Here is a 23,872-nt window from a genome sequence, read left to right as displayed (position 1 = left end):
CCTTGATCCATGTCTCAGAGGCAACCAGGGACTGTCTGTGAGACTGACGACACAGAGCATGTTGGCCATGGTAGAGTTTAAAGTAACCAGCTCCCTTGGAGTCTGACCCCCTGACTGACTTACCCAACTGTGCAGGCACAGATGGCATTCCATGTCATTTGCTCTATCTCTTGCCTGGGAGGTGGCAGAAATCTCCTCACTAGTTTATAGACAAGAGCGCTGGTGCCACCACTTGCTACCATAAGGAATGTGGCTAATTGATAATCCCTTTCCAACTGATCCTTGTGCTTCTCATGCTCTTGGTAGGCACGACACTCCAGGCAACCAGTAAACAATTAGAATTCAGAGATGGAGGGAACCTATTTTGCACTATGGCTTTCAAATTTATAGCCTCATAAAATTCCAAAACTGAGTTTCCTGGAACATAAACAGGATCTTGTGACTTCCCTGCTGAAAACCCTTCAATGCTCCTATGGCTAAAAGGTAACTTCTCTACACTGAACACCAAGACCTTTGAGAAGGGTCCATCCACGCAGCCTCATCTCATCTCCTGCCATTTCCTTTCCAGTCATATTTTGTGCTCCAGCAATACTGAGCTCCTTCTCTCTTTCTGGTTTCTATGCCTCCATACTTTTGCAAATGCTGTTCCCTTGGACTGAAATATGCAACACCCGCCCACCAGCCTTCTATACACACACACACACACCACACACATACCTCCCCTTCTGCCCAGTAAATTCCTGTTCCCCTCTGAGCCTCAGCTCAAAGGCTGCCTCCTCTGTAGAGTCATCTAGGACCACGCGAAGCATACCTGGGTTCTCCTCTTGGACCCCTCATTTTGGCTAGTTACCTGACTGTAGTGGGAGGGGTTTATTTAGCACTTGAGAGCAGGGCCCTTCTTTCTTCCATCCTGGACCTCTAACATCCAGCTCAGAGACCCTCAGCGCATGCTTGTGGACTGACAACATGAACATTTTTGCATAAGTGGGAGTTCTTAATATGTAGTACCCTCCTTTTCCTGCCTAATCAAAAAGTTGTTTAAATTACTTTTAGTTTGCACAGCTACTTTTTATCTCAAGAAGCATTTAACTCCATATGAGTCCAACTGTAAGTCATGATATCAGAGGATCTTCTGCCAGGGGTTCTTGTTCTCTTGACCCTCCCCCTTCAATTCAATTAATTTTAGTCCACGGTACTGAGTGCACTGCTGGGAGCCCTGGAAGGACGCACATATCAGGGAAGCAAAGTGGAAGAGCCCAAAGAAGTGGGGGGCATGAGCTTGCCCATGTGGAGAGAGCCATTGAGAAAGACTCTGCGATGGATATGGCTGGCTTTCCAGAGAGGAACCATTTAATTTCAAGCAGTCAAGATGGGACAGCCTTTTGAATAAAGCCAATAAAATAGGTCAATGATGGTACCTGGGGTTACAATCTCCCCTAATGGAAAGGAAATGAGGGAAATAAGATCTACAACTGATTAGCGTGCCAAAAGGAAGCTCACCACATATAGTCCTAATAGGTTTCAGTTTGTTTTCATGAGTATCTAAACACACTCTCCTATCCAAATGGGGCCAGGCCACAGAAGGTATCTTGGAGGTCTGATCCTGGACAGGAGTTATTTTGGGCCATTTTATTTCAAATAGATGTAGTCTAATGGCAGAGCTGATCCCAGTGGGGATAGAACAGTAGGGGGAGCAGCCAGAGGTTTCATTTTAGTATTTCTGGATCCACTAACAAGATCATCCCATCTCTGACCAGAAGCCGTGAGACTTTCTACTCCTCTAACTCCCACTTAGGATTCACAGTCACCAGGACATGTGTTCATTCCCACTCAAGGATATGGGATTTGATGGCAGGCCTCTATTCACACAAACATGAAAAAGTTAGAGGAGCGAATTCTCTGGGTAAACAGGGTGGAATGTGCTTGACATTGGGCTTGATTGCAGAGAAGGAATGCTCTGGGTACATACATGTGGTATGTCTGGGCTTGGGACGCCTTCATCTCTCATTTTAATTAAAAAATGACCATTGTAGTGCCTACCTCAGTTTCCTACATGTTCAAGTAGGTGTGATTCTTTGGACCAAGTTGTCCTGGGGCAGTGATGGCAACTGGCCGGTCTCCAGGCAGAGACCCTTTGACTCCTCTGACCTCGGCCCCATCCCTTCTGATTCCATCTCACCCACTCTGCTAAATGCTCCACTCAGTCCCATGGATTTGCTGTGGGTGGATCCCATGATCAGCTTTGGGCTAATGCGAGATTTTTACTAAACACATTCTTCCCTTAGTTGCCTCCATGCCCTTCTCCATTTCTTGAGTGGACTCTTTGGAGCATTACTGCAATTATCCAAGTCAGCAGCTGCTGTCCCCAAATCCTGGGAAAGTTTTCAAAGGCGAAATGTAAATGTTAATGGAATTACCTGTCAATATGACTGGCAAGTGATTGGGAGTGGCCTCTCTGTGTGAGGTGGAACAAGAAAGCACACCATGCGCCAACTTCCAAACCACATATACTTCAAACCCAAGGGACCCAGGGTTGGCAAAGAGAGGTATATTTCCCCATAAATAACTCTAAGCACTTAGTTCTCAAATCATCAATTCAGCTAGTAAATACACATGTATCTTAAAATACATGGATAGCTTCCCTATATATATATATATTTTTTTTTTTTTTGAGAATACAATTTAACTTAGTTGCCATTTTCCTTAATTTTGCAAATTCCACAAGATTCTGAAATGGATGTGTGAGATGTTAATTTACAGTTAATGGTCTTTCTAAATTTCTAGTTAATGTTCTATCTGGCTGCTTTATTCGAGGATTTTTTTCCCATGGATAGCAACACAAGTGAGGCGTGGGTCCGCTGAAAGAGCTGCAAGGCCTAACATTCAGTCATCGCAAAGGTGTGAGAGCTGTCTTCTTTTTAAGTAAAGAGCTGACACTTTATAAACAACTCACGTGTTTGGCCTCCTGCTCAAAAATCTTTTTAACTAACTTTTTATATATGTAAAGAGGCCAGACAAGTGTCTGGCATATGAATCCTAGCTATTAGTTCTATTTTTTGAATACTTTTTGTGGTCTATTGAAGTAGTATTTTATTTGAAAAGCTAAGTGGCCACATCATAAAATGGGTGACTAACACATTCCTTTGGTGATCAGTTAAGAGTCTTTTGAGTGCACAAAGCATACAAGGTGCTATCATGCTCTAGAAGGACAGTGGGTACAAAGATAAATGGTAGGTGACCTGGCTTTGCTGAAAGAACATGGCATTTGGTGACATGAGTGGGTTCAAACACTGGTTCTGCTATGCACTGGCTGTGTAACTTTGGGGGATCTTCTTGGCCTCAGTTTTCTTGCCTATAAAATGGGAAAGCTAACTCTTTGCTAATTAACTGTGAGGATTAAATGAGATATCATATTTAGAAAGCTCAGTGTCTGACATATAACAATGCACCATAAATGCTAACTACTACGGTCAATGTTATTATCTTTGTTTTTAAGAACTTCTAAATTAATAAGGAAAATAAAAGTATGTAATTAATTATAAAGAGACACAACCAAATATATATTACAATAGAAGTCTACAAAGTTCTGAGGGATGGCAAGGAGTGACCAATTAATTCCAACTCTTTCTAGAAACTTCTTTCCCCAGATATTCACATGGCTCATTCTCTCATGCCTCTAATCTTTCCTCAGAACTCCCCCTTTTTTTGTGAGGCCTTCTCTGACAGCCTTAATTTAAAATTGTACCCCCAGCCCCACACTCCTACCTCCTCCCCTTGATATAGTTTTCTCCATAGCACAAGCCATTAAAATACTATAGAACTTAATTATGCTGTCTATTGTCTGTCTTCATGAGGATGAGGATTTTTGTCTGGTTGCTCATTACTATGTACCCAGGAGTCAGATCCCTCTATTCAAGGTCTAGCACGTGCCAGGTGTTGGGGGGAAACAAGGAGTAAACCTGGTGTGGTCCCTGCTGTGGTGGAGCTCATGATTCAACTTGGAGGAGGAGCAGTTTCAAGAATGAGACAGAGTCTGTGTAGGGGGTGTGGGCAGCACAAGAAATGAGCTTAAGCACAGAGGTGAATGGCGTGTCTGGGGAAAGGGATGGTGAAAGAATGCAGTGGGAGATGAGATGGAAAGGATGGAACAGGGCCAGATGCTGAAGGGACTTGAGTGCCATGTGGAGGAGTTTATTCTTCATGTAACAGGGAAGATCAAAGGATTTGGGGAAGCAGAGTCATCCAACCTGACCTTTGTTTCAGAAGGACCACTTTGCCAATGTGAAAAGGGCAGATGTGAAGGAGGCAAGCAGCCAGGTTAAGGACACACCCTTCCAACTAGAGGCAGATCAGTGTTCACTTTCTCCAACTTTGTCTCTCTTTATCCTGCTGTCCCTATCCTGTCTATTTTTGCTGGGGTCTTTATTGACTTATTGGCTACTCTTTCTTCTCATTGGCCTCCCTCTGCTATACCGTGATTCCCATCATTGTGTGTGTGTATCTTTCTATTTTGAAATAAACAGTACTTACAGAAAGTTACAAAAATAGTACAGAAAGGGGTTCATGTACCCTTCACCCAGCTTCTGCCATCATTGTGATTTTTTTTACCATTAGAAAGATCTGAGACCTCACAATGAAAATATTTCATTCTTTGAAACACTGGCTTTTAGAAAAATCTCAACTCAAATACCTCTGACAACTCAAAGGACCCACCATACATAGGTAACCACAGTCTTCCCACTTGCGAAAACAGAGGATAGGTTGCCGTCCTGGGTAAGATGGAGCAAGGACACTCCACTGTATCTCTCCTACTGAAATCAGTGAGGACTCCTGGACTGAATGCATGGAGCAGTTACTGGGCACTCAGAAATGTAAACGACAGCAGGCAGATAGAGGAAGAAGACCACAATTTGAAGTACCGCAGAACCAGTGTTGAGTTGATGACTGTTTTCCTCCAATCACCCCCATGTGAATTCAGTGTAGCCCCACACCCAGAAGTGGGCATTAGCTCCAGGGGAAGCCCTGGTTCTCTGGCTCAAGAAGTAGGAAAGAGTCTCTAATGTTCAGAGAGAGTGTAGAAATCTCTCATTTATCTTTTTTTCTTCTAAAAATTTCTCAGTTCTCTCGTGCCCCAGAACTCAAGCAATTTTGTGGCAGCAATGGGGGATGGCAGGAAAGTAGAACTGGGAGGCAGGGGATTCTTCCTCTCCAATCAGAGGAACAGTGGTTCCCAGACGGGGGTCGAAGCCCATTGCTTTTGTTCTTTCTCTGACTTCTGACTGCTTATCTCTGACATGGGCATAGGCCAATCAAGTGTGCAGGAACATGGAGTGAACAAAGGCCTAGTGTGCTGGCTGGAGGACTGGAAAAGTGGAGTCCCAGGCATCCAGGACTATTGAGGAGATTATGATAAGGCAGGAGTTTGGGAAAGCAACCCCTTTAAAGTTGTTTATGAACTCTTGGGCTTACCCCTGAGCTGCACATGTATAGATTTGACCCTAAATCGATTCCAGAGACTTTGAGTAGTGAAATATGGGACAGACGATTGCCCAGGTCCCAGACTGGCCACAAGGTGGTACACACACAAGACAGATCCAAACAGGACTTCTCAAAGACTCAGTGTTGGAATCACACTCCACAGACGTCTTGAGGAACTTGGAACTCGTGGTCTGAACCCTATTGGGACAATTACCTTCCAAAACAAAAATAACAACATTTTCCATAAGATTTAAACCACCAGAGTCTCAAAACATAATATTCAAAGTATCTAGGATATAATCCAAATTTAGTCACCATGCAAAAAACCAGGGAAATCTCAATAGCAGTGCTGGAATGAAACTGTTATTGGAATTATCTGACAAAGAGTTTAAAGTGGTTATTATAAATATTTTTCAACAAATAAGAGAGAACACTCTTGAAAAATATAGAAAGTCTCAGTAAAGAAACAGAAGATATAAAGAGGAAACAAGTTTAGAAATGAAAAAATTCAACATGTAAAATAGAAAATTCACTGGATGGGTTCAATAACAGAATGGAGATGACAGAGGAAAGAGTCTGTAAATTTATAAATAAACCAATAGAAATTATCCAGTCTGAACAATGGACAGAGAAAAGATTGGAAAAGAAAATAAAAAGAACTGTAGGGACCTGTAGGACAAGGAGAAAAGGTCTAACCTTCAAATCATTTGATTCCAAGAAGGAGAGGAGAAAAACGTGGGGCAGAAAAATCCTTAAAGAAATAACGGATGGGGGCCGGCCCCATGACCGAGGGGTTAAGTTCATGCGCTTCGCTTCGGCGGCCCCGGGTTTTGTTGGTTTGGATCCTGGGCGCAGACATGGCACTGATTGTCAGGCCATGCTGAGGCGGCATCCCACATGCCACCACTAGAAGGACCCACAACTAAAATATACAACTATGCACTAGGGGGATTTAGGGAGAAAAAGCAGAAAAAAAAATTGGCATCAATTGTTAGGTCAGGTGCCAATCTTTTTTTCTTTTTTAAAGATTTAAAAAATTTTTTTTTCCTTTTTCTCCCCAAACCCCCTGGTACATGGTTGTATATTCTTCGTTGTGGGTACCTCCAGCCATGGCATGTGGGATGCTGCCTCAGCGTGGCCCGATGAGCAGTGCCATGTCGGCGCCCAGGACTCGAACCAACGAAACACTGGGCCGCCTGCAGCGGAGGACGCCAACTTAACCACTTGCCCACGGGGCCAGCCCCACCAATCTTTTTTTTTTTTAAAAAAAGAAAGAATGGATGAAAGGCTGGTTTACTATTAGAAGGCAATCAATGTAATCTACTATATCAGCAGTTTAAAGAAGAAAAAAACACTTGATCATATCAATTGATGTAGAAAATGCATTTGAAAAAACTCAACAAGTATTCATGATAAAACTCTCTGCATACTAGGAATAGAAAGGAATCCCCTCCATCTTATAAAGAGCATCTACAAAGACCTACAGCCAACATTCTACATAATGGTGAAAGACTGAACACTTTCCGCTTAACATCAAGAACAAGGCAAGGAGGTTCTCTTTCATCACTCCTATTCAACCTTTTGAATAGCTGAAACTAGAAGTCCTAACTACTGCAATAAGTCAAGAAAAAAATAAAAGGCACACACATTGGAAAGAAATATATAAATCTCTCCCTATTTGGAGACAACATGATTATTTATGTGGAAAATCCCGAGGAATACACACATACACACACACACACGCACACACGCACGCACATGCATGAGGATGCACACATATACACACACCCTAGAACAAATCATTGACTTTAGCAAGATTGCCAGATAGAAGGGCAACATATAAAAATTATATTTCTCTATACTAGCATTGAACAATCAGAAACTGAAAATTTAAAAAAAAAAATACCATTTACAACAGCTAAAAAAAACCACACCTGGACATAAATCTAACACACCATATGTAGGATCTATATGCTAAAACTACAAAACGTTGATGAAAGAACTCAAAGAAGACCTAAGTAAATGGGAAGTATGACTATCTTGACTTCAAGGATTGGAAGGCAAAACATAGTTAGGATTGACTTACAGATTTAACACAATGCCAATCAAAACCCAAGCAGGAAATTTTACAGACAGAATTAAGCCAATCTTCAAATTTATATGGAAAGGCAAAGGAAATAGAATAGTTGAAACATTTTTGAAAGAGAATAATAAAGTTGGAAGACTAATGCTAACTGATTTTAAGAGTCACTACAAAGCTACAGTAATCAAAATGGTGTAGTATCAGCAAAGGAATGGACATATTGACCAATGGATCAGAATCAGCATCAAGAAATAGATTCCCCAGGGCCAGCCTTGGTGGCCTAGGGGTTAAGTTTGGTGCACTCCACTTCAGCGGCCTGGGTTTGGATCCAAGGTGTGGACCTATAACACTCATCTGTCAGTGGTCATGTGTGGTGGCGGCTCATATGCAAAAAGAGGAAGATTGGCAGCAAATGTTAGCTCGGGGTGAGTCTTCCTCAGCAAAAAAAATAAAACAAACAGAAATAGATTCCCTCAGGCATGCTCAATTGGTTTTTGACAAACGTGCAAAGCCAATTCAATGGAGAAAGGATAAACTTTTCAACAAATGGTGCTGAAACAATTGGATATCCATACGTATAAAAATGAACTTCGGCCTACATCTTACACGTTATAGAAAAAACAACTTGAAATGAGTCAGAGATCAAAATATACAACATAAAAGTATAAAACTTTTGACAGACCACATTGGAGAAAATCTTTATGATCTGGAGACATGCAAAGGTTCTTAGACATGTCACTCAAAGCATGATCCATAAAAGCAAAATTGATAAATTGAACTTCATCAAAATTAAAATCTTTTGCACTGCAAAGGACATTGTCAAGAGAATAAAAAGTCAAGCACAGACTGGGAGAAAATATTTGCAAATCCCACATTTGGCAAAGGATTTACAGTCAGAATACACAATGAACTCTCAAAACTCAACTATAAGAAAACAAGCAACTCAGTGTTCCCTAGAAACAGGCAAAAGGCTTGAATGTACATTTCTCCAGAGAAAATATATAGATGGAAAATAATAACATGAAAGAAAATTTCAACATCATTAGTCATTAGGGAAATGAAAATCAAAATGATGAAGAAATACCATTCCACACCCATTAGAATGGCTAAAATTAAAAAAAAATAAAGAAATACCAAGTGCTAGTAAGGATGTGGTGCAGCTGGTACTCTCATACTTTGCTGGTAGGAATGTAAAATAGTACAGGACTCTGGAAAACAGCTTGTCAGTTTCTTATAAAGTTAAACATACACTTACCATATGAACCAGAAATCTCATCCCTATGCGTTTCCCTTGGAAAAATTAAAACTATGTTCATAACAACCCCTGCTATCAAATGGTTATAGCAGCTCGAGTCATAACTGCCCCAGATTGGAAACAACAGAACTGCCTTTCAACAGGTGATGGACCAACACACAGTGGTCCTGCTCTCGAATGGATGATGCTCAGCAATAAAAAGGAACAAAATATGACACTCACAACTTAGATGAATCTCAAAATAATTATGCTGAGTGAAAAGAAGCCAGTTTCAAAAGATGAGGTTCTGCATGACTCTGTGTATGTGGCATTCCTGAAAGAAAACTAAAATGAGGGGAAGCGCAGCAGTGGTGGCCAGCAGACAGCGGTGGGGAGGGTGTGCCAATAAAAGAGAGCTGGAAGGAGTATTTGGGGTGACGAGATGGTCTGTGTTCTGACAGCCGTAGTAGGAACATGAATCTATGCATTTGTTAAAATTCTGAGAGCTGTACACAAAAAAGACAACTTTTCAGTATTCTAATTTAAAAAATAAAATTAAAAATTAATAAAAAAAGAAAAGAGCTGGCAACTATTGCTTCCTGCTGAAGGCTATCTAGATATTAACAGCAATCTGCGAGCCAGCTGCAAAGTCTGCAACAACAAACATGATCTCCTTCAACTATTTCTTGAGCCTCTGCTGCCTGCTGGTCACTCCGCCAAACACTTTCTATCACAGCTTCTAATGTTCACAGTCACCCTGGAAGGTGGCTTAAGCTCAATGTGGGGGAGAAAACTGTGGTGAAGAGAAGTTAAATAATTGGCCCTACATCTCACAGCCACTAAGCAGCTGAGTTGGGATTTGAATCCCGCTCTCATTGCCAACCTGATTCTAACCCTACTTCACACTGCTGTTCACTTAAATGAAGAAAAGCAGTGGGAACTGTCAAGGAGACGTCATATAATGTGACTATCGGGAAGTGAGACTCACACTTTGATTTACAAATACAACGAAAATTCTCTAAGCATATTTTATTCTAAACCCCAAGTTTGTTTGAAATTCTAGGAGATTCAGGGAAATTTAAAAACTGCTATTGCCAGTGCCATTTTCTCAGAATCCTCCAAGAGAAAGTTCTTAATTTTCAATAGGATTGAATAGTTACCTCGACCATTTGCACTGACGTACACTAATTCATATTTTTCCTAGGTGAATTAGGAATCATTGCGACTGATAATACTTGACCACGTGTTAACAAATTCCACAAATAGAAGTTTACATAATTAAAGCAAAGAATAATCATTTTAAAATCCTCTCTTCTTACACATTTGATTGTCCTGAGAAGTTATAACTGACTATTCCCATCACTTCTCTTTACCACGTCACAAAAAATAAATAAATAAAATAAAGATTTCAAAAACACACAAAGTAAATCCATTTTACAGCTGGAGACAGAAATTAAATTTTAATTTTTAGTCTATCATGATTATACCTGATACATATCTGAAAACATTCTACATATGGACTACGCACATTTTTCATGTAGCAAATGATTCCTCCTCTAAAAGCTTGAGGATGAATTTTGCCTTCTTGCTTGTGAATTATTACCATCTATTTTACTGGTTACTAGGTGGTTTTTTCACCAAAAACTTTGGCCTAAGGTATTTTTGTCTCAGTTAAGATAGAGATAAGCAGCTCAGGTCTCCAATAAAAGTGTTTTGTTCAGTGTTCTATAATTTCTGCTCTACTGAATATATTTTCTTTAAAAAAAAGTTACTGGTAAATTTTGACTCATTATCCTCAAGCTTTAACGCAAAGCCTAGCCAAAGCCTTCTGCACTTTCCCCATAGAGATCTGAGTGATCTATTCCACACCCCAAATAAAGTCAAGAGTAACAAAAATAATTTCACCACCAAAACCTTCTTCTACTTTTTAAAGAGTCCAAGTACCACTGTTGTCAGGCAACAGAGATATTCTTATCTCTTGTCACCGAGTTGGAAGGTAGTCAGTCCCAGAGGGTGGTGCGGGGGCTGAGGAGGCGGGCTTACCTTCCAGCAGGTCTCTGGCCAGACCAGGTTCTGCCCCTGTGGACCGAACAAAGTCTGACAGGACTGCGTCCATATCAAGAGTCATATGATCATGTAGAAGGGCTGCCCAACACTCAGCCGAGGTGGGGTTTGGAAGCAGGCTAGAAACCATCCATCTGCAGGAAAGAGGAGAGAAGCAAAAGTGATGGAAGTGGCAACGTGAGTGAGAACACATGCAGAGACCCAGTGGAGAGAAGGAACCAGTTCCGCCTGCTGTGACATATTTTTGAGCTAGTTTGGGACAACTGCCTGAATCTTCATCTAAGACATTAAATAAAACTCAAACCCAAATATTATCCCTCTGTATGTGTATATGAAATAAGGGGTCGTTATGAAATCCAGTGCTTCTGATCTTTCATTCTGTCAATTCCAATGACAACCGATTGAAAAGAAGATAGACTAGTCTTTAAAAAAATCAAACACCTTGAGTACACTTAGATTAATTTGGAGTCATTAGATTTCTAATCCTCTTCCAAGTTATACACACATGTAACACTTCCAGAATGTAACTGAGTTGCACACTATATCCCAATTAGGCATTCATCAGTGAGCCAACACACCCCTCAGCTCTCACCCCTCACTAGGCTCTCAGGAAAGACTCCATGTTAATCCAGAGTTCACTGAAATACAAAACTTGCTGAAGATGACAACTAAACTATCTGCCTATCTGCCATCTCTCCAAGAGTTGTCATAGTCACAGTAACAATCCAACAAAATTCATAAAGATGTCAGATTTCCTAGGCAGAATAATCCTAGTTAGAAAGATACAATGGGCATCCTGCAGCTTGACCACAGGCTGTACCAGCCAAATGCTGCGGGAAAAGCAACCAGCACATGGCAGGTGAGGGTGACTCATGAACTAGTGAACCAGTGCTGGGTCACTGGTAGATACCCGGTCACGGCTGATACAGTGCAAAGGCATCCCCATGTTTGCATACATAACGGGTTAGCAAATTATGGCCATGGGCCAAGTGTGGTCCACCACATGTTTTTGTAAATAAAGTTGCATTGGAACATAGCCACATCCTTCATTTACATATTGCCTCTGGTTGCTTTTGCACACGGCCCAGTTGAGCAGTTAAAATAGAGATCATGAGACCCACAAAACCAAACATATTTACTATTTGGACCTTTATAGAAAGTTTGCTGAGTCCACTTTAGATGACAGAAAATTTTATACTGGTATAAATAAGTATATTAATTATGCACGTAATTAATTTAACATGCTGTGGGGCGAGTTTCAATCCCATGCTACTGATGAGTGTCCTCTGTTCCCTCCTTTAAAGATAACCACTTGGATGCTCTGCTCTGTGGGCTGGGTTCTGTGATGACTGCTGCTGCTTCAGAGCCAGGCATGCCAGCCTGAGCCCCAGATCTGCCACTCTGACGAGCTGTGACATGCTTTCTAACCTCTCTGAGCCCATCTGTGCATTTGTAAGACTGGGAGAAAAAAGCATCCAAGATGCAAGACCCTGAGGACTGGGGATCAGGTGGGGAGGTCTGTGACCTCAGACATGTTCATTGTTACTACACCAGCTTGCACATGGCTCCTACTTGGGTGTAATCTTTGGTTGGTGCAGCTGGAAAATAAGAAAATTATTTGACCTGATGTATATGGTACCAATTAGGAGATTGTCTTCTTCCTTCTCTCCATGCACCGGAGCCTCGGCCGGGAGAGTCTCCTCTTTTGTCACTTCCACCTGGGGGACAAATCAGAGAATAAGAGCATGTTACTCTCCTTACTCTCAGACAGAGGCTGAATGCTTTGCTTCTTGTCACATCAGGGAGGCTGCATCTGGGGCGCAGCCAACTCTCCGCAGCACACTTGCTGCCTTTCTGGGCCCTGCAGGTACCTGCCTACCAGCCAGCCATCATTTCCTACATCCTGGGGACTTCTGCAAGGTGGGGGTGGCTTAACCTTCCTCATTTTAGCAAGCACTTATATTTCAATGAGTAGCACTTTCACAGTACAGGGCTGTTTTAAACCTTACTAGTAAACACCACATCAAAACATTTAATCTTAGTTTTTTTTTTTTTTTATTGTGGTAACACACACATAACATGAAATTTACCAAATTAGTCATATTTAAGTGTACAGTTAGTGGTATTAAGTACATCCACATTGTTGTACAACTATCACCACTACCCATCTCCAGAACTTTTTCATCTCTCTCAACTGAAACTCTGTCCACATGAAACACTGACTCTCATTTCTCCACACCCCCAGCCCCTAGAAACCATCATTCTACTTTCTAGGAATCATATATAATTGAATAATATAACATTTGTCCTTTTGTGACTGGCTTGTTTTGTTCAGCATAATGTCTTCAGGGTTCATCTGCGTTGTAGCAAGTGTCAGAATTTCCTTCCTTTTTAAGGCTTGTCTTAGTCAACTCAGGCTGCTGTAACAAAATACCATAGATGGGGTGCTAAAACAACAGATATTTATTTCTCAGAGTTCTGGAGGCTGCAAAGTCCAAGATCAAGCTGCCAACAGACCCAGTATCCAGTAAGGACCTGCTTCCCTGGCTTGTAGAGAGCCAACTTGTTGTTGTTAAGACTGAGGACTGAGAGAATGAGCTCTAGTCTGTTTCTCTTCTCATAAAGACACTAATCCCAACGTGGGGGCTCCATCCTCATGACCTCATCTAATCCTAATCACCTCCCAGAGGCTCACCTCCTAATATCATCGCTTGGGGATAAGGGCTTCAACATATGAATTTTGGGGGGACACAAGCATACAGTCCATGACAAGGCTGACTAATAGTCCATTGTACATATAGACCACATTTTGTTTATCCATCATCTGTCAATGGTCACTTCGGTTGCTTCCTCCTTTTGGCTGTTGTGAGTAACGCAATCTCAGCTGTTCTGATACGTATACCAGGTCGCCATGCTGTGACTGTTACAAGCTTCCACCAGTGTCATAGTGCAGATTTATGCCCACACCTCCTCCTCTGTACCTTGTCCTTGATGCAGATAAAGATTAAAGAAAAGGCTTAAAGTGAATTTTTCACCCAAATTCAAGTGAGCATTTGCATGGCAAGATGCTTGCCACCATGCATATCCCCTTGAAGACTTACTTCTTAAACCTAATACCACCATGGCCACCAAGCCTCATATCCCTGCACTGTGATGATACGGGAGAAGCTAGGGCAGTGGGAATATGGGCTCCTGACCACCTTGGCTGTCTTCACCCTGCTGCCCCTGCCACCTCTTCAAAGTGCACTTCTGGGCCTCTCTAGCTGCCATTCCTTGGCCAAGGCATCCACATGGCTCAGTTCTAGCTGTGTGAGGCTCAGGGTGCCTAGGTCCTAGTTCTGCAATCCTGGTCGTTCTTGTGCATCTTGGCCCATGGATGGAACTTCTCTGAGGGTCTTGTCTACTGCCCTGGGGACAGTGGTATGTCAAGCTGTTCTTAGGAGAGGCAGTACAGCATGGGGACAAGAGCTTGGCCCTGGGATCAGTCTCTCAGTTCCAAGGTGGCTTCACCACTACTGCCTGTGTGGCCTCAGGCATGCTGTTTCACCTTTCTGTGCCTCAGTTTCCTCACTAGTGGAATTAGAATAATAGTAGTATCTCATAGCTACTTGGAAGTTTAAGGAGTCAGTGCATGAAATGCCCTGGCCTGCATACAAGCTCAATAAACACTGGTAATTATTGAACCAGTGAACGAACTCTCACTAGGGACCCTGAGACCATCATCGTCTAGCCACCGAGGAGCAGAACTGCTGCCACTGGAACTGCTGAGGAACTAGACTGGATAATGGAGGTGCATCTGATCCTGTATTCTCGCTGTCTTCGCCCAGTCCCACTGCATTTCCAGCACAGGAAGAAATACCAGTGAGCCTGCTAATTGATTACAGGTAGGCACGAACTCAAGATAGGCAGGGGCCTCTTCCCAAGAGCACCAGATGCACACCCTCAACCCCATTGCTACTCAGACATAGGTATGGTGACCTACACCTCCTTTCCTGGCTGTGCCTCAGTCCCTGAGTCAGGGACAGATGGGGGAAGAGGCCTACAAATGCACAGTGGGAGACTGATGGAGAACTCTAGGAGGGAGGCCTGGCACTGCTCCTATATCCACCATTGAAGTCCACCTCCAGAGCCTCAGCTCCCTCCCTGCAAAATACAGGGTTTGGCCAGGAAAGCTAAGGACTCTTTCTATTGTAATATCACATGGTTTGAACGTCTCAAAAAGGAGAGAAGAGCAGAGGTTTATAACTGTTACATGAAAATTGATGAAAAATGAAACCGAGAATCCTCTTCCCTTTTATTTCTATGTGTTCATGAATCTGCCATTCTTCCTCTTCTGAGCTGCTCTGTGAAAAAGACACACCGTGGGTAGGAGTGTCTCTGTGGTTTATGCAGCAGGTAGAGCACACACCTGATGGGCAGCATTGTTCCCCTGAGGGCTGGACAGATGAGTGTTAACAGGCTTTGTGGGGACTGGCCAGTTTCCAGCTCTCTTCCCTGTGGTCATCTGTGTGCCTACAGGGTGGGCTGCATCCCAGGCCCTGGTCACAAACCACCATGACAGTGGCAACTGTCACTACCCCTGTCCCGGATACCAGATATCTGGCTAGGCTTGTTCCTAAAAACCACTGTTGAACATTGTCTGTACTCTTGAGTAGGTCTTTTTATTACTTCTCTTTATGTGTGAGAGAACTGAGGCTTTGAGAAGGGAAGAGCTGTTGGGACCTTGCTGGGAAATGCCCTGGTCTCCATGTGTGGCACATTTCCTCTTGCTCCAAGAGCTGTCCTTGGCCCTTTGTCTTCCCTGCAGCAGGCAGCCAATGCCATGTCTGAGCCCTGGGCTTACCGCTCCCACGGAGGGTCACCCACAAGCACAAGAGCACAGGGGTCCTTCTCATGGCCTTCACTTTGTCCACAGCAGCCTGGATTGGCCTGCTTCTCTGTGGTCCCTGGCTCCCTCCCTACCAGGCCCTTGACTCCTGGGAGAGTTTCTTGAACTCTCAAATGCTCTAGGCTGTCTCTCACACTGAGAATGTTCCCAGTGCAGCTCCTCTCAGAGTCCTGCTTGGCTGTGACAAGGATGAGTGCCCCATTCCTGTCCAACCCCCAAGTCATGCTCTGTCCCAGTGGTGGTCCCTGAATTCCTTTGACAGTATAAACTCTATCACACTACGCACCTGCAGACCCCCAACGAGAGGGGACAAAAGCAATTGCCACAGGCCTCCTTAAAACGCAGATCTGTCTCTCTTGTCTCTTCCTCACACCCACTCACTCATGCATGTGTGCTTCAGATGCAGAGGGCCTGAGGAGGGACTCATCCACCGGTGGGCAGCATGTCAGGTGATCCTGACGGAGGCGGTCCTATCCCATGTTTTGGAAAATATTGCTAAAATTGAAATATTGCTAAAAATGCACTATCCACACATTTTGTTAGACATTACGCTTTTGTTCCTTATTAAATAGGCAAGTTAATGTCAAGTTTAAACAACCAAATAAAGCAAAGAACTGTCCAGCTTCCTAGAAAGCACTCCATACATTTACTTAAAAGATCTTTGCTTTGGTAAGTTAGTTCAATCAAACATGGGCATGAGTGCGTGCCTTGCTCCAGCTCCCTCACTGGGCTGAGCCAAGGAAGACCCCCCTCCTTAGCTCTGCCACCCTAGGGGCCAGCCCTGACCTGGCCCATGGTGGATGTCTAACAAACAATGTGGAATGATGGGCCTATCAGGCAGGGCTTACAGGAGATTAAGTGAATTACAGTGTCTGTGAAAGAGCTCTGTAAACAATTAGGGGCTACACAGATATTTGAGATAATCCTCTTGATACCAGGGGTCAGAGCCAGGGCCTCAGAAACTGTGATTCTCCAAGTGTGCTCCTCAGAGCAGCAGCCACAGCCTCCCCTGGAACTTGTTAGAAATGCACATCCCCAGGCTCCACCTTAGATCTGCTGAGTCAGAATCTCTGGGGGTGGGCCCAGCCACCTGGTTTTGCATGTCCTTCAGGTGATTCTGTTGTCAGCTGGGCTGAAGTCCCAGAACCACTGCTGTCAGAGATGTGAATTTAGCTTGTTAGTGAACATTTGCAAAAGAGGTAAAAACAATGACAAAGCTTTGGAGGAAACACAGTGACATTTTTTTCCTTTGTAATTGTTTTCTTTTCTTCTGTTGATTTATGCCTTCCCATTTCTCTAATCAAATTTTCACTCCCTTCCTTCTTCAGCTGAAACATCAAATTGGCCAGATTTTCCGAACTCACACCTCCTATCAATAAGCACTTCCTACTCTACCCACCACCTCCTGGAACCTCTCTTGGGCTATTCCTGCTGCTGGTCCAGGCTGGGGTCCAGGCCCTGCGGAGGCTCTCCCTTACTTCCCGGGCTTGTGCACAGTGCACATTCCCAACTGGGAGCTGCTCTCTCTGGGCATGTGGGCACACTTCTCCCAGGTGCACAGGCTCATGCAGCGTCTACCTCCTTGCACTGCTCTCATTGTGCTGCTCTCAGACCTCAGCCCAAGGTCCCCTTTGGTATTCTGGCTTGGAATCACAGAGTGTTAATGCTAGATGAGTGTTGCTGACTTCAATTCCACATTCTTCCCAATACTCAACGTGGCTGCTTTCATTTACCATTCAAGCAAGAGCATTCATTGAGCTGCTACTCTGTTTAGGCTACTGTTGTGAGGACTATGAGATGCAAACACCAGGAACTCTGAGTTCCTTGCCCCTCTTCCACCTGGAGCTTCCCAGGGAGCAGAGAGAGAGAGAGAGATTCAGAAACAGGTGCAGCGTCAGGGACTGCTGGATTTGGGGGATCCTCGAGTGGAAGAATTGGCCTAACCAGTGAGAATAAAACTGCAGGACAGAGGTGTAGCAGGACAAAGACAAAAATTGCATCAGGATCTATTTTTCATTAACTTCTGTTTCCACAGAGCCTAAATAAAACATGCTTGTATTGTATTTGTCAGCAGATGTTATAACAAGAGACTGGAAGGTGACATGATGGGGAGGAGGAAGACCAACACTGGGAGTTGGAGGCAGAGGCTGGTGGTCTGACCACTGGGTCAGACAGAGGGAGACCAATGGGGAAAAAAAGTGCAAGAAGAATGCTCTCCATGCCCAGGGCTGCGAACAGGCTGGTCAATGCCTTGTATGTAATGTCCATCTATCCTCACAAAGGGCCAGCTGTCTGAACACTCGATTCTGACTTTATTCTCCTTTCCACATTCTAGGCTTCACAGTGCCTGGCACAGAGCAGGTCCAGGACGAGCATGAGGCAGGTGAGGTACTTGCCGAAGGTGCAAAATTTAAGAGGGGGTGAAAATCTCAGGAATCAAGATAAACAATATTTTAGCGCTACATTTAAAAAAATCAAAATTAGTGCAATCTTGAATAAAATATCAACATTTAAATGAAGGTGGAATCAGCATGACTTATTCTTCCTCTTGCCTCGGGCTTCCTATGGCAAGCAGGCACTGGCACACATCCAGAGTTTGCTACATGGTGCTTGGCGTCTCTAAAAAGACTCTTTAGAACATAACCACAGTGCATTATCACACCCCAAATCAACAATCATTCCTTAATGTCATTAATATCCAGACAGTGTTCAAATTTCCAAGGAACTCAAATACTATAAATTTGCCTATATTTAATTTTTCAGTTTGTTTGGACTAGGATTCAAATAAGGTCGATGCATTGTAACTGATGGATATGTCTTTTTTAATCTATAGGTTTTGCCTCCATCTTTCCTTTTCTTTGTTGAAAAAACCTGGTCATTTTTCTTGTAGAGTTTTCTGCTGTCTTGCTTTTCCTGACTGCTCCTGCGGTGTCAGGTAACATGCTTCTCTGTACTCTGTATTTCCTGTAAATTGGTACTTGGATATGAAGGCTTGACCAGATGTGGGTTCAATTCTGGACAAAAATACAGCATAGGTGGTGCTGTCTTCTTCAGTCAGGTGGTACGGAACGTCTGTCTTTACTTGTGGAGGTAGCAGCCATTGATGATCACTGACCAGACCCAGCATTCACTCAAGGCTGCACATGCTGACAGTCTTCTTTCATTCCTTCTTCATTGATTAGCTGGAATACTTATATAAAGGGAAACTTCCACTAATATACTATTTGGTTACCCAGTGGTGGACTTCAATAGAAAGAAACAGTAAGAGGAGAACTTTATTTGCCCTGTTTCAACTCATCATTTTACTGGGTGAGTGGGTTCACTTGCTTCCTCCAATGGTGGTCAATTCATTTTCTTTCTTTACATATCATTTTGCACTCATGGATTTAAACATATTTGATGCATTTAAATCCATCCAATAAAGATGCAATTATCATTTGTTGATGCTCATATTGTCCCAGTTTGGCTAGTGAGAGCCTCTTACAGTTGGCTCCTGAGTCCTGAGTCAATTTGCCTTGACCCTGGTATCCTCCATCCATCATTTCCTTGCCATCAGGAAAGATAAGATGTTTCAAGTTTATCTTGTACATTTCCTGCTCGAGAACTGGGATTAGCCATTTCTCCAAAAGACCATGAGTGTTTCAGTGTGAATGGCTTTTCAGGACCACAATTTGGTGCTTGGTACCAAGCAGTAGGTACACTGCTACTGAGCTACTCATTGTTTATGGGAGTTTTTAGTGGACAGAACTAAGAAGTATGTTTGTTTGTTTTAAGACAAAATACATCTTAAGTTCTTTCTAGTATTCCCAATTCAAATTCAAGACTAGAATGAGTACTATAAACATTTATTTCTTTGTTTATTTATCGTATTTATTTTTTTTTGGCCTTGGGTATATCCCACGATGCATCAACAGGCAAATTACTAGGCTTTAAAAGTCACCTTGAATAGTTCTCTTTGTGTGGCTATGCCACCAACTAAACGCACATTTAGGTCCACTTGCTTCATTTTATTATTATTTTAAATACTGCCTTTTAAAGTTAATTTTGTTTTATAATTTTGTAAAATATTTACAAAGTTTTAAAGTCAAATCTCAATAACAAGGTATACTCAAAGAAGCCCCATTCTATTCCGTCCTTTCTGCTCTATTCCTTTCCTTGCTCTATAATTTTGTGTTTAGCTACATGCTTTATACTCCTCTTTTACTTTAGTGGATTTAAAAATTCATATTGCATCCTCCCATTGCTTGGAGAAATGATATTCTATAGATGTTTTCTCCATCTTGCTTTTCTTACCTTACGATACATCCTGTAGCTCATTCTGCCCCAGTATCAAGAGATCTTTCACATTCACTATACCATCCATAACAACAAAGGTCTGTAAGCAACACAAATGTTCACCAATAGAGGATTGATCATCACTCTGTAGCTACAGAAAGGAAGGAAGATTTCGAGTGTAAAGTCTTTCACATTTTTTCAGTCTACCTTTGGGATAGATTCCTGGAAGTGAGATTGGATCAAAACATAATGCTGATGGAATATTACTATTGCTAGGTCCTGCCAAATTGTCCCCCATAGGGGCTGTATCAGTTTTCACTGCCAATGGCAAAAGAAAAAAATCTGACCTGCAGAGTATATTGTTGGACTTTTCGATTTTTGGCAACTTCATAAGTGAGAAACAGTATCTCACTGTAGTTTAAATTGCGTTCATTTCTCTAACTAAGAGGAAACTTGAGCATCCTCTATTATGGCTAAGAACAATTTTCCTTCATTTTCTGTATACTGTCCAATTCTCTCATCCTTTTCCTCCTTCAAATATTATTGTTGGTTGTTATTTTCTCTATCATTAGTAGCTTTCTATATGTTAAGGATAATAGCCCTTCTTCTGTGATATACACTGAAAATATTTCCCCTAGTTTGTCATTCGTCTCTTTCCTTTGCTTTTGATGTCTTTTTCCTTGAAATTAAAAAAAGTTTAGAGCCAGTCCTGATGTCCTAGTGGCTAAAGTTCAGTGTGCTCCACTTTGGCAGCCCAGGTTCAGTTCCCAGGCATGGAACCACACCACTCTTCTGTCAGTTGCCATGCTGTGGTGGTGGATCTCATGTAAGAACTAGAATGACCTGCAACTAGAATATACAACCATGTACTGGGGCTTTGGGAAGGGAAAAGAAAAAGAGAGGAAGATTAGCAACAGACGTTAGCTCAGGGTGAATCTCTCCCAGCAAAAAAAGAGAAAAGTTTATACTGGGGGGGATGAATAGGTAGAACACAGATTATTTTTAAAGCAGTGAAACTATTATGTATGCTACTATAATAGTGGACACATGTCATTATAAATTTGTCAAAACCCACAGAATGTTGTTGAAGGAGGTCATCTACAGGATGTGACTGCTGGTTGACCCAAGAGCTGGACCCAGGCAATCAGAGGCTCCTTATCCCTTCCCCTGTCCTTGGAATGTATGTCCTGCCTACTATTCCCACACTAGGAGCTGTTTCAAGGACATAGCCTTGAGAGAGCAATTGTGGTTGAGACCACCTGGACTGAATACATCACTGAACCCAGTTAAGGCCTCTATAACTCATAAGATTCTGTCAGGCAGATAAGGAGATCTACTCATCTTGCATCCACCCAAGACAAGCCTCGTATGTAAGTTCCCTCACTTATTACAACCACCAATTACCAATCTAGAGTGTCTGCCTCTTTCTGTGGTCCCTTCTTGCCCTCCGTGTATGGGGACTAGTTTTGGATTTCACCTGGGGAACTCCAGAGGTTGTGAACCAACAAATGTACACCACCAAGAGTGAAACCTACTTTAAACTATGACTGGGAGATAGTCATGTGTCAGTGGAGTTTCACTGATTGTAACAAACCTGTCACTCTGGTGGGGGCTGCTCATAGTAGAGGAGGCTACGTGTGTGTGGGAACTGTCTATACTTTCTGCTCAGTTTTGCTGTGAACTTAAAACTGCTCTGAAAAATTAAGTTTATTAAAATAGTTTATATATAGTTTTCTACCTTTTCCCTTAATGCTTCTGGATTTTGAGTTTTAATTGAAAATTTTTTCCCATTGCCAGACTACAGAGGAATTCACCCACGTTTCCTTCTACTGATTGAAGGGTTTCATTTTTTATATTTAAAGCTCTGATGCAGTTGGAGTTGATCCTCATGTGCCAAGTGAAGAATGGGTCCAATTTTATCATTTTCCTTAGGTCTATCCAGCTATTCTAATATCACTCATGAAAAAGCCCATCAGTGGGTAAGTCCCATTGATTTCAGATCCCTCTATTTTTGTATGCTAAATTTGCATATGAGTTTGGGTCTATTTCTGTATTTTCTTGTGAGATTTATGCCTAGGTATTCATAAAATGTATCTTTTTGCCCATTATGTATGTTAACTGGTTATCATATTTATAAACAAAGCTATTGATTTTGGGGTGTTAGATTCATATCCTGCTATTTTACTAAATTCTTAATGTTGAGAGAAATTGTTCCATAGTTTTATTTTGGTTTTCCAGATATATAACCATATAAAATGCAAACAGAGATTGTGTTACCATCTTAATTTTTAATTCTTAAGCCTCTTTTCTCTTGCCTGACTGAACTGACTAATTCAACATAATATTAAATATTAGAAGAGGTAATGGTATCTTTGCTTTCCTCCTAACTTTGGTGGGAATAACTTTGGTGTTTCCACATTGAATAAGATCCTAGTTGCTGACTTTCAGGCTACAAACACACACACACACGTTTAGAAGGCATCCATAAACATTATTGAGTGGTTTTATCATGGATGGATGCTGACTTTGACATGATTTTTTTATTCACATATATTAATATGGTGAATTTTATTAACAGACTTTTAATAATGGAACTTACTCATATTTCTAGAATAAATCTCCTTTAATCATTCATTGATATTTATTTTTTATGTGATTTTTAATTCAGTTTGCTAATTTTTATTTAAAATTCTCACACTGATATTAATGCATTAGATTGATATGTAGTTTTTATTTTTATGTGCAATCTTTGTCAAGTTTTACAGTCAACATTACATAAACAAAACAAAAGTGAAAGTTTACCTTCTTTTTCAATTCTCTTGCAATAACCTCAGTAGCACTGGGGTCATCTGATATTCGATGGTTTGGCAGGCATTCTGTTTGAATCAATCTGTTCCTGATGCTTCTTTTGGGGGAAACTCTTTTACAATCTTCTCTATTTTTTTCCTGTGGAAATTATTGTTTGGACTTTCTATCTCTATAGGATTCAATTTTGTGAGATTCTATTTTCCTACAGATTAATATATTTTACCTAGGTTTTCAAATTTATTTGAATGGAGTTGGGCAATAAAAGAAATTCTTTCCATGGGTCTAAAACCACTCTATGCTTAAGTGAGGAAAATAACTACTACTTGCGAGTGCTTACAATATTGACGCTGATGTTGACTGTACGAAGTGCTCTGAGAGTGAGTTAACTCTCATACAGACAAGAACTCTGCAAGGCAAGCAGCTTTGCTCCATTTGACTGAAGTCCAGAGTTCCAGTGGCAGAGTTATGATTCCCATACCAACCCACTTTGATCCAAAGGTTGACATTCACTGTCCCTTTACAATAGTACAGGGGTCTTCAAACATTCTCAGGTCAAAAAAATCTGGTGTCTCTGAAACACAGTATGCACACAGATGCCTCATCAGAAGCAAAATATTCCTTAGTTGACACTCAATCACATCTTTTAGTGGTTTTCCCCCAGTACAGCAAGATGGAAGAAAAGTTTCTTCTAAAATTTATATTTTTGGGAAGAATAGTAAGTCCAGAATCTACTCCGGTTTTCTAGAGTGTGACTGGAATAATATATTAATTAGTGAAATATCTCATTCTTCAAGGGCTCTATTTTCTTTCTTTGTTTTTTGTGGGGTTTTTTTGGTGAGGAAGTTTGGCTCTGAGCTAACATTTGTTACCGATCTTTCTCTTTTTGCTTGAGGACGATTGTCGCTGAGCTAACATCTGTGCCAATCTCCCTCTATTTTATGTGGGATGCCACCACAACATGGCTTGATGAGTGGTGCTAGGTCCACGCCCGGGATCTGAACCTGCAAACCCTGTGCTGCTGAAGCAGAGTGTGCAAACTTAA

General features: G+C 41.9%; 1 protein-coding gene across 1 annotated transcript in view; it reads right to left on the bottom strand.

Moving 5' to 3' along the window:
• OTUD7A (OTU deubiquitinase 7A) overlaps positions 1–23,872 on the bottom strand; it is a 383,700-nt gene that overhangs the window by 162,687 nt on the left and 197,141 nt on the right. The window contains exons 3-4 of the mRNA XM_046652767.1: positions 12,483–12,577; positions 10,839–10,993 (exon numbers count right to left, since the gene is read on the bottom strand). Coding sequence (XP_046508723.1) covers positions 10,839–10,989 — 151 coding nt within the window. The 5' untranslated portion in view covers positions 10,990–10,993; positions 12,483–12,577. The remainder of the gene's footprint in view (positions 1–10,838; positions 10,994–12,482; positions 12,578–23,872) is intronic.

Source organism: Equus quagga, chromosome 2, assembly GCF_021613505.1.
Source record: "Equus quagga isolate Etosha38 chromosome 2, UCLA_HA_Equagga_1.0, whole genome shotgun sequence".
Classification (NCBI taxonomy): Eukaryota; Metazoa; Chordata; class Mammalia; order Perissodactyla; family Equidae; genus Equus; species Equus quagga.
The sequence above is the reverse complement of the archived record's forward strand: the minus strand, read 5'-3'. Positions and strand labels throughout refer to the sequence as shown.